This window comes from Oryctolagus cuniculus, chromosome 13, assembly GCF_051225735.1.
Source record: "Oryctolagus cuniculus isolate XC-2025 breed Fujian yellow rabbit chromosome 13, ASM5122573v1, whole genome shotgun sequence".
NCBI lineage: Eukaryota > Metazoa > Chordata > Mammalia > Lagomorpha > Leporidae > Oryctolagus > Oryctolagus cuniculus.
In genome coordinates this window covers 56,981,840-56,997,008 of record NC_142879.1, presented here as the reverse complement: position 1 = coordinate 56,997,008, position 15,169 = coordinate 56,981,840, and the positions used below count along the sequence as shown (strand labels likewise).

Sequence of the window (15,169 nt, the reverse complement as noted above, 5' to 3'; positions counted from 1 at the left end):
TCTGTGTTCATTGCGTGTGTACCACTACATAAGGACATTTGCAAACTGCAGTCATCATTTTTTAAGATGTATGTATGTATTTATTTATTTATTTGAAAGACAAAGATACAGAGAGAGAGAGAGAGAATCTTCTATCTGCTGCTTCATTCCCCAAAAGGGCACAATAGCCGGAGCTGGGCCAACCTGAAGCCAGAAGCCAGGAGATTCTTCTGGGTCTCCCACATGAATGCAGGGGCCCAAACACTTGGGTCATCTTCCACTGATTTCTCAGGTGCGTTAGCAGTGAGCTGGATCAGAAGTGGAGCATCTAGAACTTGAACTGATACCCATAGCAGATGCTGGCGCTGCAGGCAGCAGCGTTACCCACCATGCCACAGTGTCAACCCTGTAACTATAATTTTTAATATCAGGTGGGGAGTGGGAAGGAGGGAGGGAGGGAAAATACATTAGCTTCCATATTCACTTGCACAAAAATCTTGCATACAATTTTTTATTCAAGAACTTAAGTTTACCAATGAATAAGAAATCCTGATTTAAAAAAAATAATCTCTGTTCTGTTATACCTTGAACTAGGACCTCTTTCCTAAGCTCCAAGAGAACTTCTGGTCATTTACAATTAGATGTTTCACTGTACCTTAAAGCAAGAGTGCTCAAACAAGAGGAATCTCCATAGTGTAAAGGGAACTAATCATGCCCCATCAATGCAGGGTAAAGTCAGGCTTGCCACCAAAGATGTGGAGCTGCAGTGGTGCCTAACCAACCAGTGAGAGTCTATGGAAAATAACAACAATTTTGCTTCTGGTCCATCCATGTGGTCCATCCATGTCGCCCACTCACGATAGGTATCTCCATATGGAATTGCCCACACTCACTCATGAAAGCATATTCACTCCCCATGTTTTACATAAATCCTGCATTAACTTGTGTACTATAAAAAATTAGCTAAAGTGGGTGCCCCAGAATATGGCAAACATACAGCAATATAATTGCATGTGGCAGGGGAAAGTAGACCAACCTGGAAAAGCTAACTTGTTGATCCGTGCCTATACTTAAAATATCTCCAGTGTCACTGCCACACAGGAACACAGTGCCACCAATAAGCCTAGTTTAAAACTGGGAATGAATGTATGTGATAGAAAACAACAGATAAAGAAAGGTGAGAGGAAAAAGAGCATTAATATCCTCTCGAGTCTGCTTCCAAATTATCCCAAAGGAAAATCATCAATAAGAAAGAATGAATCAGGTCAGCAAATGGAAAAATGAATTTACCCTCAAGAATGAAAACAAAAAGGCAAAATTTGGTAATAACTACATTTATGAATTCCAAAGGAATTTAAAATCTATAACCAAGATGGAAAAATAATACAAGTAGAAGCTGAATTAAGTCTAGATGGATGAAAACAGATAGACAGTTGTTGATTTGGAAGATAGTGCTAAGGAATCCACTGAGATTATACCACACAGACAGAAACTATTTTAAAATGTTTAAGAGAAGTTAAAGAGATACAAAATAGACTCCAATTTAAGAGGTATCTTGTAGCAAGAAAGGAAATTATACAGAAGCCAGATAATAGTTTTAAGAAATACTGTTTTAGAATTTTCTAGAGTAAAAGACATATCCTCTGCTTGAAAGTGTGTTACAAGTAGCAGTCTATATAAATACCAGTAAATAACTAGAAAGGTGAAAGTGGTAAACATATGAAAGACACAGCCAGATATGAAAACATGTTTCAAAATGTCTGTAAGGAAAGGACCCAACACCTGAATGAAGTGACAATTATCCTGAAATCCAATTTGTTTCCAGCAATGGTATTTTTAGAAAGCAATAGTGTCTTAAAACTGGAAGATAAACATTGAATTGAGGCCATTATACCCAGTTGAAGTGTTAGTCTCAGAGAAAAAGAGATACATACATATTTTTAGACATAGAAAAACTAAGAGACTTTATTGCTCCAAAACCTCACTGGAAGATCTGCTATCAGGCACATTTTGGCAAGAAAAAAAAAAAATAACTGAAATGAAAGAATCACAGAGGGTCTAGAAATTGGTAAAGTCAACTCTAGAGTATAAGAAATGCTCATTAATTTTTGTGTTTATTAAGGGAATAAAACTTTAAGTAGTAAGTGGGAGAAATTTAGTAAATAGTCCAACTGAGGTCTTTTGCATTTGTTCTTCATTCTTTTAATTCAATAGGTGTTAGTAGAGATTAGTATGTGCCAGAAACTGTTACAGGTTTGAGGAGTAATGAACAGAGAATGTCATGGAACTTACAACTTTACAGGGGTGACAAACAAAAGCTGAAGTAAGTAATGTTGGGTAATATGATATTTAAGAAGAGGGCCAAATAACTTATTCCTGAAACCAAAACACATTTGATGGTGAAAATGTGTGTTATCATGCCTGGAATACTCCATATGCTGATACTGTCCCATGAGAAGCTGGTGGGCTCTATATAAATGTTCTATATGAACCTTGAGTGCTCTCAAGAAGAAAAGTGATATTGAATATGTTTAGAGTTTGTTATAAAAATGCAAACTTAAATATATTAAAATCTTAGGGGTGTTCATTAAAAAATAAAAATTACTAAAAGAAAGGGAATTAAACAAATTGTATCATTCCAACTAAAGGTCAGAAGAGTAAGAAAAAACAGCAAAAGAAGTATGATAAAGAGAAGTGACTGTGGATAGTTGATGGGAGAATTTGGAGTTGGGGGAGAAAGAACTATTAGAAGCTATGAAAATTCTGTACAACCATTTGTTAAATTATGCCAGATTATCATAATCATTTCTACTTCCCAGTCAAGTGGTGAACTCAGATTTGGGAGGTTGTAGTTTTTTATTTTTGTTTCCCATGATACACATCTTGAGTTATATAATCAAAAGCAATAGGAGGAGGTTTAGCATTTTAACATGATGTCATAAGGGAGGCATTTACCCCTTCTCTCAGAAATCATTCCAAAGAAGTAGGAACAAAAAGGCAAATTGCATTTTTGATTGAAATTAGAGGTATGGAAAACCAAACCACAAAATACATGGAAGATCTTCCAAATTTTGGAGCATGGGAGAAGTCAAGGGGGCAGAGGGGACACAGATGAGGACACATTTCAGAGGCAGCTATCAAACCTTCCATCTTCAAGATGAAGATAATATCTAAGGTACTATCTGAAACTCCTTGGTTCAACATCAGGTATTAGATGCCAGCTATGTGAAAAAAAAGTCAAGAAGCAAAATCTTGTTGGTAGTGCCCTCCCATTTGTGTAAAAATGATGCAATGTGATCACTGAATTTGCAGGCTCTAACATACATAGAATATCTCTGGAAGTACTTGCAAGAAATATACTGATTGCTTCTGAGAGAGAGAAGCTGGTAGAATTGAGAATGGGGAGAGAGAATTTTATTTCCTTTGATTCGTTTAAATTTTGTACAATGAGAAAAATAATGACACCCACAGAATCTGTTATGTTAAATCAGACAATGTGGTTTAGGAGGTTATAGTGCTCAAATATTACTATAGCCATTCTATCAGACTTCCTCTCTAGGAGAGTTCTAACACTAGACCACTATAGAGAGCTGTTTGTTTGTTTGTTTTTAAGATTTATGTATTTGAAAGGCAGAATTACATACACAGAGAGAGAAACACACACAGAGAGACAGAGACAGATAGAATCTTTTATCCACTTGTTCAAACCCCAAATGGAAATGGCTGCAATGGCCAGGGCTTTGCCAGGCTGAAGCCAGGAGCCAGAAGCTTCATTGAGGTCTCCTACTTAGGTACAGGGACCCAAGCTCTTGAGCCATCTTCTGCTACTTTCCCAGGCCATTAGCAGGGACCTGTATCAGAAGTGGAGCAACCAGGATAGGAACTGGCATCCATATGGTATGCAAGTGTCACAGACCGTGGGTGGCTTCACCTGATAAGCTGCAATGTCAGATCCTAGGGAGCTATTTGTAAGTGTAACCATCCAACCTTGTTTCTCTATTGCATGAATGAGATGAGAGAAATAGTGATCTATGACCACTGGATACATTCTCTCTGCTGTGGTCTCTTAGATAAGATTGGCCTTTTTATTTCACAATAAGACCACTGTGGTTCTCCTTATACAAAACCCCCCTTTCATCTCATTTTTGCAGTTGCCTCATACTGCCCTCATTGATTCTATATGATTCTATATGAATATTTCTAGTTTATAGCCACAGCCTATCATCTACTCTTAAGTTTTCAAGGGATTAAGATCTTATCGTGGGGACTAACTTACATCTTACAGCTAATCAACAATGAAAATTATCTGTTGATTTTAGGCTTTGAGAGTTAGAAAATAGCAACATGCTGAAAGCATGTCACAACAGTACACATTACAGTGGGGTCCAATTATTCTAAATTGGGTTCATGATACTTATGAGTTTATACCCATAAACTGCAATTCACCTTGTTAAGCTGTTTATAATTTGTCAGCATATCCTAAAATTAAAGACTTCATTTTTCAAGCGAAGTGATAAGCAAAACTTTTAATAGTTAGCTTACAGAATTCTGGGATAGATTCAGAAATAGACACCATCAACAGAATGACTTGTGGCACATGGGAAAACAGACTTGTGATGCCTATAATAACTCGAGTTGTATATGCAAAACAATTAAAAATATGTATACCAAGACAAAAACCAAAACAGAAAGCAAGAAACTCCAGATGTAACTATCTGGACAATTCTCAAATCTTTTTGCTAAATTTTCAGACTTAAATTTAGAGTTTCATGCCTTATTTAGACACCTAATTCATAATTTAATATGCAGGACTTCCTACACACAAATTAGCAATCACATGCTTTTAAATATCATTAAGCTTTGTAGATGAAGAATGTCCTGGCAGCAAAATCTTACAGCTGAATTTGATGGTTAGGAAGATTTTATGTGAGCCAAGTTTATTAAACAAACTCTACTTCCATTCAGGAATAGGAGCTGGGAACGGCACTTAGACCATCAGTGCTTTCTCAGGAAAAAACTGCAGGGTTCAAAGAGCAGAACTAAAAAGGCTGTAAATAGGGAGAGGCAGAGGAGCTGAAATTCTCTGTGGCAGCAGAGATTTCAAGGGAATATGAGAGGGTTAGGGGATGGGATGGTGTCCACAAGTAGGGAGCAGAGAAATGGAAGAGAGTAAGGTCCCACTTTTTGTGTCCAGCAACAGATGGGCATTGACTGAGCAATATCACTCATTGCCTCTGATGTTTCCACTTTATTTTTTAAAAAAGTGCTTTCTAAAGTTACTTTGCCCTCTATTCATCTATACCCTCTATCAGAAGTTTTTGTTTTTTAACAATTTATTTGAAAGCCAGAGTGACAAAGTGAGAGAGGGAGAGACAGAGAAAGTTCACTTCCCAAATGGCCACAGTAGCCAGGGCTGGGCCAAACCAAAGCCAGGAGCCAGGAATTCCATATGGGTCTCACTCATGGGTGGCAGGGGCCCAATCACTTGAGCCATTTTCTGCTGCTTTCCCAGGCATATCATCAGGGAGAGAGTTGGATCAGATGTAGAACAGCCAGGAATTGAACCACTGCTGCAATATGGGGTACAGTGTCCCAGTCTTCATCCCAATGGTGGCCCCTTGAAGTCTTATCTATGTTCATGACATTAGTCTTGATCTGCTGTTCTATATAAGTTTCTCAAGATTTAGCTACTCCTTCAAGTTTCAATCCTATTTCTTCAAATGGGGGAAATTTTATTTAGATTACTTCACTATTACTACAGACTCAACATCTATAACTACTCAAATCATCATCATCTAATACTAGACACTCACTTAAACTTGGATCCCCATCTCTTGCTCCAACATACTTCTCTTAAAAAAAAAAAAAAGATTTATTTATTTATTTATTTAAAAGCCAGAGTTACATAGAGAGAGGAGAGGCAGATAGAGAGGTCTTCCATCTGATGGTTCACTCCCCAATTGGCCGCAACGGCTGGAGCTGCGCCAATCCGAAACCAGGAGCCAGGAGCTTCTTCCGGGTCTCCCATGTGAGTGCAGGGGCCCAAGGACTTGGGTCATCTTCTACTGCTTTCCCAGGCCACAGCAGAGAGCTGGATTGGAAGTGGAGCAGCCGAGTCTCGAACCGGCGGCTATATGGGATGCCGGCGCTTCAGGCCAGGGTGTTAACCTGCTGTGCCACAGCACCGGCCTCAACAACATACTTCTCTTTAATCACCACATTCTGTGAATAGATTTAACTTATTTTTCTCTTCTTTCCAGATCTAATTCTATTATCTAATCTGGCCCTAATCATCAGTCTATGTTCTTTCAGGATCCACTGAGCTGGCCTGAATGAGTCCAGATTCTATTCCTTTCAATCACCTGGCCTATTGTGACCAGAATAATCCATTTTCAAATCCATCTGTGTTTTTTTTTCTTTGTGAGCAAGTGAAGCTTTCTTTGCTTCTCTTTCAAGGTCCTACATGTTCTTTACTCTCAGACTCTTCTCTCATCTCATGCTCCAAGCCCCCAACTTCCCAGCACACAAAGCTATTATGGTGCTCAGCCCAAATACACTCTACAGAGCTGATGTATTCATCTCATCCTCAACCCTTGACCCCCACTGGACAGATAAGCTGCTGATGACTCATGGCTTGTCTCTCACTGAGAGTTGCCCTGAATGGATGGAAATTCACGGCCACTTCTGGTAATGGCCAGTGACAAATCAAAATTTCATCCCAGCTCTAAAACTTCTTATAGGATAATACAGGATATTAATTGCAATCATATTGCGTTTTCAGCTGCACAGTCCTATTTTTCTCACTTCCTTATGGGTCTATGCTCTGCAAGCATTTCCCTTTAGGCTTCTGATCACCTTTTGTCCCAGCATTTGGGAAAACAGTCTGGGACAGGCATTTTGAAGAGTGGTCCAAGGAAGAATAACATGTGATTTGGAGATTAATCACTTCCTGGTCAATTGCCAATGGTAGTCCCTGGCGTGCTTTAGCAGTGTATTGTTAGAACCTTCTCCAGGGTGAACTGGGATTGGATTGGATTGGATTGCTGGAGGGGGGACTCACCAGCTGGTACAATAATAACTTTTGGTACTTAGAGGCTATGTGGGGCAAAGTGACTATTGGGACTTAGGGATCGGTGACCTAAGTGGCATTGATTTGTTGAAGAGATAATAGGACTAAGGTGATTAATCAACAACTCAAGAAGGATGTGAAAGTCATAGATAACTTACATTGACAGCATTTATTTAAACTCACACAGTCTCCTGCAGTCAGACGAGGCATTTTCCCTAAGAGGAATGCTATCTGAGAGAAATTTGCATTCTCAGCTCTGACGAGTCTCTCTTGCCAAATTCGGTCTCTAATGGGGGAGGGGTGGAACCCTGAAAATGGGGGAGGAATACATGAGTACATGCAGGTGAGAATCTCAAACTCCCAAATTCCCTTGAACGCATAAGAACTGCTCTTGAGCTCACACCCTACTGGAGATTTGCTGGGTTGACTAAGGGAGGACCGAGAGTATACCATGAAGTCACTACAGGAGCCAGGAGAAGCAGCTTGGGAAGGTGTCCTGAGGCAGCTAGATCAAGGAAGGAGAGCAGAACAGTAAGTTGGATAAGGGATGCTTTTCACCCTGGAGCACGTGCTCATGATTCAGGATTTAACACTATGGCAAATACCCAAGATAAGCTTCTGCGGGGCTGGGGGATGGGGATGGGGATTGTGCAGTATTGTGACATGGTAGGTAAAGCTGCCTGTGATGCCGGTATCCCATATGGGTACTCATTCACGTCCCAGCTGCTCCACCTGCGATCCAGCTCCCTGCTGATGTGCCTGGGAAAGCAGCAGTGCTTTGGTCCTAGTGCTTTGGCCCCAGCACATGGGACACCCAGAAGGAGCTCCTGGCTCCTGGCTTCGGCCTGGCCCAGCCTTGCCATTGCAGACATTTGGGGAGTAAGCTGTATGGAAGGTCTCCCTCTGTTTCTCTTTGTGACTCCGCCTATCAAGGAAATAAAACAAATCTTAAAAGAAAAAAAAAGTAATAACCTGCTATGATGATTCTTGGAGGATCACAAAAGCTAATATCCATATTCACTGTAATAAAAATGCTGAAGCTTCCATAGTGTATGGTGGAGAAAAAGATCCAAAGGATCAGAGAAGTGGGCATGCAAAGGTAGATTTGCCATGTAAAGCTAAAAAAAAAAAAAAAAAAAAAAAAAAAAAAAAAAAACAACAACTACATTTCCAGGTAGGTCTCTTCTTTCCAACACAATGGTGTCTGTGCTTCTGAAAGTGAAAGAAGCAGCATTACCGAGAAGCTCAGTAGTGCCCATTGTTGGTAGGTCAGGGCTAATTGTTGAAAGAGATTTTGTCAAAAAACTAGGCTCCCTAATGGACAAGAGAGTCACAAATTCTCAAAATAATATATACAAGGCTGTAATGCTTATATAGGCACAAAGTATGCAATGCTAAATATAGTAACATCCAGTGGGTACCAGCTTGGAGATGGTTAAGAAAACCATGGTATTCCTGGAGCCAAAACAGGTGAGCTGCAAACAGAGGTACAGCTTAATTTACAAATTAATTTCAAAAGAAATAAATGGGAGATGATCAAAGGCAGAAGGCAGAATATGAAAAAAGCCACAATGTCTTGCCAAATCAGACATGGAATCAATCCATTGGCTTAAGGAATAACGGATTCCTTATGAGTAAAGACCCTGTGATGCTAATGAAAACTATTCATTTATTATTTTCCCAATCCTTAACCTATGTTTTGGAGAAAAGAACAATACTCAACACTGTTGAGAGTTTTTAAGTACTGGGTCTGAATTGATAGAGATATCTGGAGACTCAATGAACCACTATGACTTCCTACAAAAGTCTGAAAATATAGGGCCTACTAAAATACTAGCCAAAGTCTGGCTCTCAGTGGGCACCCTGATCCATGACCCACCCCAGTGACCCTTTCCCCATTTCCAAATGAATGAGTGGAATCACATACTTTGTACCTTGAAGAACCCTCAAATTGAGTCTTGATGTCTTAAGTAAGAGGTATGGTAGTTGAGAGGGAGAAGTATAGACCTCTGAAGCTGTTCCCCACCCCTAGCAAAAAGAATAAATCAGAAATAATACCAAAATTCCACAAGGAATGGGTCAATTAGCTCCTATCATAGTCCCATTTCCAAAAAGGTCAAAAAATGCATGAAATTAAAATTTTTACATCAAAATAAACATTTTAATTCCATTTTTAAAGTGCCCTCATCTTCACCATGCTGGCTTCTGCAAAAATTAAATGGAACATGGCAGAAGACGGCAACAGCTTCAGTTGCTACTGCACTTAGTATGATCTTTGCTAGAGTAGGTTAAAATAACCTTCAGCACCTGACCTAGAAAATGTACTATTTTGTCATACCTATCAGGAAGGAGAACAAGATATACTCTGCCTTCTCTTGAGATGAAAAACAGTTTATGTTTATGGTCTTTCCTGCCTTCTATGCAAGTTCTTATATGCTTTGCCAAAATGCAGACTGTAGAACCTGAATTTTGTGGACATATTGTAAAACACTACACTGACCCAACATTTGATTGACATGATATAATAGGACAATACGGGAGATGTGAAGCAAGTATGTTGGAAGACTTGGGAAGAACATGCAGCCCACACTTCAGAGAGATGGTGATAAATCCTTTTAAAGATTCAGGAGATTTGTGATTCCAGAGTAGAATACACACATTTTTCCTATTTCTCCCTTTTAAATCCTTTTTTTTTTTTTTCTAAAAAAAAAGGGATGAAAGGGGCCGGCGCTATGGTGTAGCAGGTAAAGCTGCCACCTGTAGTGACAGCATCCCATATGGACGGCAGTTCAAGTCCCAGCTGCTCCACTCCCAATTCAGCTCTTTGTTATGGCCTGGGAAAGCATGGAAGATGACCCAAGTCCTCAGGCCCCTGCACCCATGTGGGAGAGCCGGAAGAAGCTCCTGGTTTCCTGGCTTCCTGCAGCCAGTTGGAGAGTGAACTAGTGGATGATAGACCTCTCTCTCTTTCTCTCTCTCTCTCTCTTTCTGCTTCTCCTTCTCTCTGTGTGTAACTCTGACTTTCAAATAAATAATAAACAAATCTTTAAAAAAAGAGGCAGACCAGATAGGAAATTTTGGGTTTAAGCAATGATCTTACAGTGAATTCTCTGATTGTGTATTGTCTAATTTTCTCATACTAGAAAAGCCAGTAACCCAGAAATAGTAATAGATACAAACAACAGCAAAAACATAATGATTTCCCAGTCTTCACCTTCTTAATGAGCGGTGACAGTCAAATTGTGATGAGGGTGGCAAGGGTAGGGGTTAAGGGGTATTCAGAAGATAGCCTGATGAACAAATGGTAGTTCCATCATTTATGATTTGATCTTATTGTCATCTCTCATGTAGACATGGGTAATCAGTGATGACAGGTCAACCATTAAATAGAGCTTTTCATGAAGAGTTAAATTCTGGGTTATTCAATCCATAACAAATTTTCATTTGTTTTGACTTTGTAACTTAAAAATCAGTTAACTTCAGAAACAAGTGAATTGGGATATTATCATCCAAAGTGGAACATTTTGTCCCCTTTAATAAACTCAGATAATTATTCATGTTAAAGTAAATTAAATTTAATTCCTTCAAATTCTATACAGTGAATCAATCATGTGTCTTTGAGGGACAGATAAATCAATTCAAAGGAAAATAGAAACACTGTGAAACTAAGAAATATTTAAATTAAGAAATGGGACACTATGAGAAGAAACTGAACAAAACTCAGGACACGGTCTGGCTTGCTGTTGAGACTAGGGCAGTGCAGCAGCTGCTAAAAGGAAGGCAAGGCTTACAGCAGGCGTCTATTTCAGCAGTTTCTCAAGGAGTCCTCATTCAGTATTTCTAATTCGAAGAACAGTGAGAATATTCTGTTCTCAGCTGGTGTGGGAACTGGAAGGTGCCTGGGGCTTCAGACACCAGGATTGCGAGACACTCCCACCACCTCTACTCCATGGATGACAGTTTCTGATTCACTTTGTAAATGCCAAACCCCAAAGTATACCATTTAATATAGGTTAGGGGCTGACCTCACGGTGGCTGGACAAAAGCATTCTGAACGCACAGTGATCCTTCAGTGCCCAAAGAAACACCTGCAGGATCCACTCTGCACATCACACCAGGGTCACATATAATCCTAAAGTATCTTTATTTGTTCTATAATTTAATAGTATACCTATAAAATAATTACATTATACTTATAACTTTTCTTCATTTATAAACAAAACAGAAAAACAATTAAATACAATTTTAGCCATTATAAGGTAAACTTTATACATACAATAACCCCCAGAAGGAGCTTCACACTGCAGCATATCATATTGCTTCCATTGCTACACCCACACTTGGGTTCAAAGACAGTGTGCTTATGTGTGTGTTCTGTGAATTCTTAGCGTAATCCTTCCACTATCTGTGTGGGTTCTGTGTCATTAAAATGATAGAGCTTGGCTTGGCAGTTGGGTCGGATACTCCTGTCCATTACCCTCCTACTCATTTCACCTCCATGTGATCACATGGATTTCCTTCCTTCACTTCTTTTCTGCCACATGTCCTGCCACTAAATCTTTCTTGAGATTTTCCACTAAAGGTGGAAATCAGCTTTGACCTTGGACCTCCTCTCCATCCCTAGGTTCTAACCCTCAAGGGTTTCGTCCTAATTCTACCTCCTGATACCAGGCTGCCTCTACCCATTGCTGAAGCCAGGGCCCCCTATACAATAGTACATTCTATTCAGGTCTCATGGTGTTATAAATGCAGCAGAATGAAACTTGCCGTGCAGACACAGGAAACAGATTCACCAACATGCTGCACCCCGATCCTTGTTCTCCTGGTGAATGTGTCTAGATCGACTGTCACTGCCTGGTGTTAAGAAGCCTCAGCCAGCAGAGCAGCCCGCACAGGGTCTCTCCCACACTAGAGAACCGATCCCTCAGCAGGAGCACTTGCTTGGAAATTACCGGTGAAAGCTTTTAGAGGATACTGATCCCCACCAATGGCATCTCATTCACATTTGTCAGATTCCATAAACACCACTCACAGGGAAGCCTTCCTGGGGCAATTTAGCAAAGGGACCCAAAATTAGTATCATTTTGCAGGAAAATAAATTAGGCCAACTTCCTTATATCATGAAACCACAACATGAGAACTCTCACAGTTCATTATAAAAATGAAAGCTGAGCTAATGTTTGCTTTTGAAAGTTTTTTTTTTTAAAAAAAGGGAAGCTAGTTGCTTTCAGTAGGACAGTTCAACTAGATTACTATTCTCTCTATATTTTATCCTTTATCATCCTACGCCACAAAATGACACACTCCTTATATTTTTAAATATTTCTTATCACAAAAAAATTTCTTTTTGCTTCATGTCACGTTAGTGAAAATAATACATCTTCACCCCACAAGTGTCTCCTAAACATTATCTGTACTTTTCAGTTTCAGGTTAACAGCTTCCCACTGAATTCCCCCCTACAGCCATGCATCTCAACGGTTTCTCCATTGTGCTGCAATATTTTAGTACCTTAAGTGAAATAGTATTCAAACTATAATCATGACTCCTCCCATTTCTCTGCCCAATCTACAACAGGTGCAAGATACTGAATTGCTAACCAACCATTATTTCTGAGTAAAAACACCTTTTGGGCAGATCATCATCTGCTCTCCTCCTCTCTCGGAATGGTGCTGCACAGCCAGCGTCAAAACATGTGAAATAATACATGGATAGGTCTATAATACTTTTTTAACAGCTCTTTACAATATAAGTCAATTATAAAACCAGCCTTAATATAGAAACATTGTGTGTGATAATATTCTAACTGCAGCAATAATAGCATGCACATCAGAGTTCATCTTTAGTCCATAGATGGGGACTAGGGGGCTATGGAAGAAGGGGTGGTAGTGGAGGAAGAGGTGGTCTGCCGTGCACAAGGTTCCCAGGGGAGCCCACTTTGATCCAAGTGGCTCAAGCTCTCTTCTTGGCATCAGGTTCGTCAGGAGACCCCGCTGTTGGCACACATCTTTAGGGACGTCGACACCCAAATCACAGCAGTGGACAAGGGGAATCCTTGAATCACAAGAATTAAGGTGCCCCCACCCCCAGCCCGGCCCACCCGTCGGTTCCCCAGTGGTCCAGGGGCCAGCAGGAGATTTGGACACGGAGTGAAACATCCTTTACTTAACCCCGGAAAGGGGTGAGTTGGAGTGTTGGGTGAGGCCAGAGAAGTTCTCCCTTTTCCACATGGTGGAAACATCAATGCCGGATTCACAGCACAACACCTGCAAGGTCCTTCCTGACCACTAAGACAAGACGGTGGTCGCTTCCAGCACCTTCCTTCGGGCTGGACCCACCACCTGGGTTTCAGAGGCACAGGTGGGGCCTGAGGTCGGTCAGGAACATATCAGCAAAGCTCCCCTTGCGGTCCACGTTTGTGACACGGACACCATCAGCCCCCCCACCGGAGACGTGCTTGGGACACCAGACAGCGTGTGAGTGAGCTCGGAGGACAGAGACAGAGGCGGCGGCGGCGCGACCCGGGGCGCGCGGTGCTAAGCTGCGTCCTGCCCGGGGCGCTCATTGCTTGTCCGAGTCGCTCAGATTCACGGACATGCAGCGACACTGCTTCACCTTCTGGATTTTTTTGAGTCGGAAAGGTGGGTCCAACCCGGGGCACTCGAGCTCCACGAGGACCGAGGTGACGCGCTGCGGCTTGCAGAAGGCGCACGACTGGAAGGACTCCTCCTCCTTCTTCACGTGGCGCGGGATGTAGAAGGAGTTGCACTGGCCGTAGCAGAAGCGGTTGAGGATGGTGCGGCTGCGGCAGCCCTCCTCGCTCACCGTCTGCCGCAGTGGCTGCGTCTTGCACCAGTCACTCTTGAGGTACTTGCGCTCGGTGACCACCAGGGCCTCCTGGCTGGAGGCCAGCACCTCCTTCATCTGATGCTGCCATCTCTCCGAGTTATTGCTGCTGCCGTCCTTGTAGGGCGAGGGGATGGCGCCCGCCGGCCGGTTCTTGCGCGCTTCTGCCACCTTCACCAGCACGGCCACCAGGAACAAGGACAGGGAAAGCTTCCAGAACATCCTGCAACGAGAGAAGAGTCGGGTTGGTTGGGAAGCGCGATCGACTGCGGGATCTATCGTTTCCCAACGGCCGCCAGGTGGGGCTTGGCTGCCGGCTGGCTGAGATGCTCCGGAGCAGCTGGGGCTAAGTGATTAAACAGTACCCTTGGGGACAGCTGTGACAGCCTCTAAAGAGCATCTCAATGGCTAGGAATTGGACAAAGTGTAAGTACTTTATAATACAGTTAGAAAACACGCATACCTTGAGCAATTACAGTAGCAGTAATAATGTCCGATGTTTACTGTGTTTTCGAATGTCCCAAGCCCCCCCCCAAGTGTTTTATATGCTCACCCCATTTAATCCTCAAATAGAGATGTTATCAACAGAAACCTGAAGTCCACAGAGTTTGCGTCTTTTGCCTAAGGTTGTGCAACCACTGAGCAGTGCCCCAGAACCGGGAGTTGCTGCCCTACCTCCGTAGCCATCGAAATAACTTGCTTTATATAGATATTAGAAAAATTAATTACTAGAAAGTGAAGGAAAGCTGGGGCGTGGGTCAGAAATTTATTAAAAATCAGTACCAGGTAGAAGGTAAGCTAAAAAGCAATAGCTGCATCTAACAAAGAAATAACTTATCATTATGTATGAATGACAAATAGCACCAAGCATTTAACACTTGCACACATTCAGCTCATTCAAATGAGTCATAAGTTATATTTCTATAGTGGAAACTAATCCCTCATTTTTAATCAAGACATTACTAAGACTGCATTAAAACAGGTGACAACACAGAGGTTACCTATATGATGGATCATCTTTATAGTCTGTGTATTAAGAGTCTATGGCAGAAGTCCCACAGGAATGGGTATCAGTGAGAAATTATTCTTACTCTGTCTGAAACATGTCTCATAGAAGTGAAACCAAAGACTCTAGAATGAATGATCACTTCAAAGTTTAATCCATATGTTTTCATTTTATATTTTCATGAATTGTCTCAGGAACACTAATACCCAGCAACAGAGATAACCCCTGCCTCACTTTATAACTGTAACTCAACAGAGTCATTGTCATCAGT

At 41.3% G+C, this 15,169-nt stretch overlaps 1 protein-coding gene across 2 annotated transcripts in view; it reads right to left on the bottom strand.

Moving 5' to 3' along the window:
- Positions 1–11,175: 11,175 nt before the first annotated feature.
- Positions 11,176–15,169, bottom strand: part of GREM2 (gremlin 2, DAN family BMP antagonist) — a 128,033-nt gene continuing 124,039 nt past the window's right edge. For both annotated transcript variants that reach the window (XM_051821477.3, XM_051821478.3), the window contains exon 2: positions 11,176–14,115. In XM_051821477.3, coding sequence (XP_051677437.1) covers positions 13,608–14,115 — 508 coding nt within the window. In that variant the 3' untranslated portion in view covers positions 11,176–13,607. The remainder of the gene's footprint in view (positions 14,116–15,169) is intronic.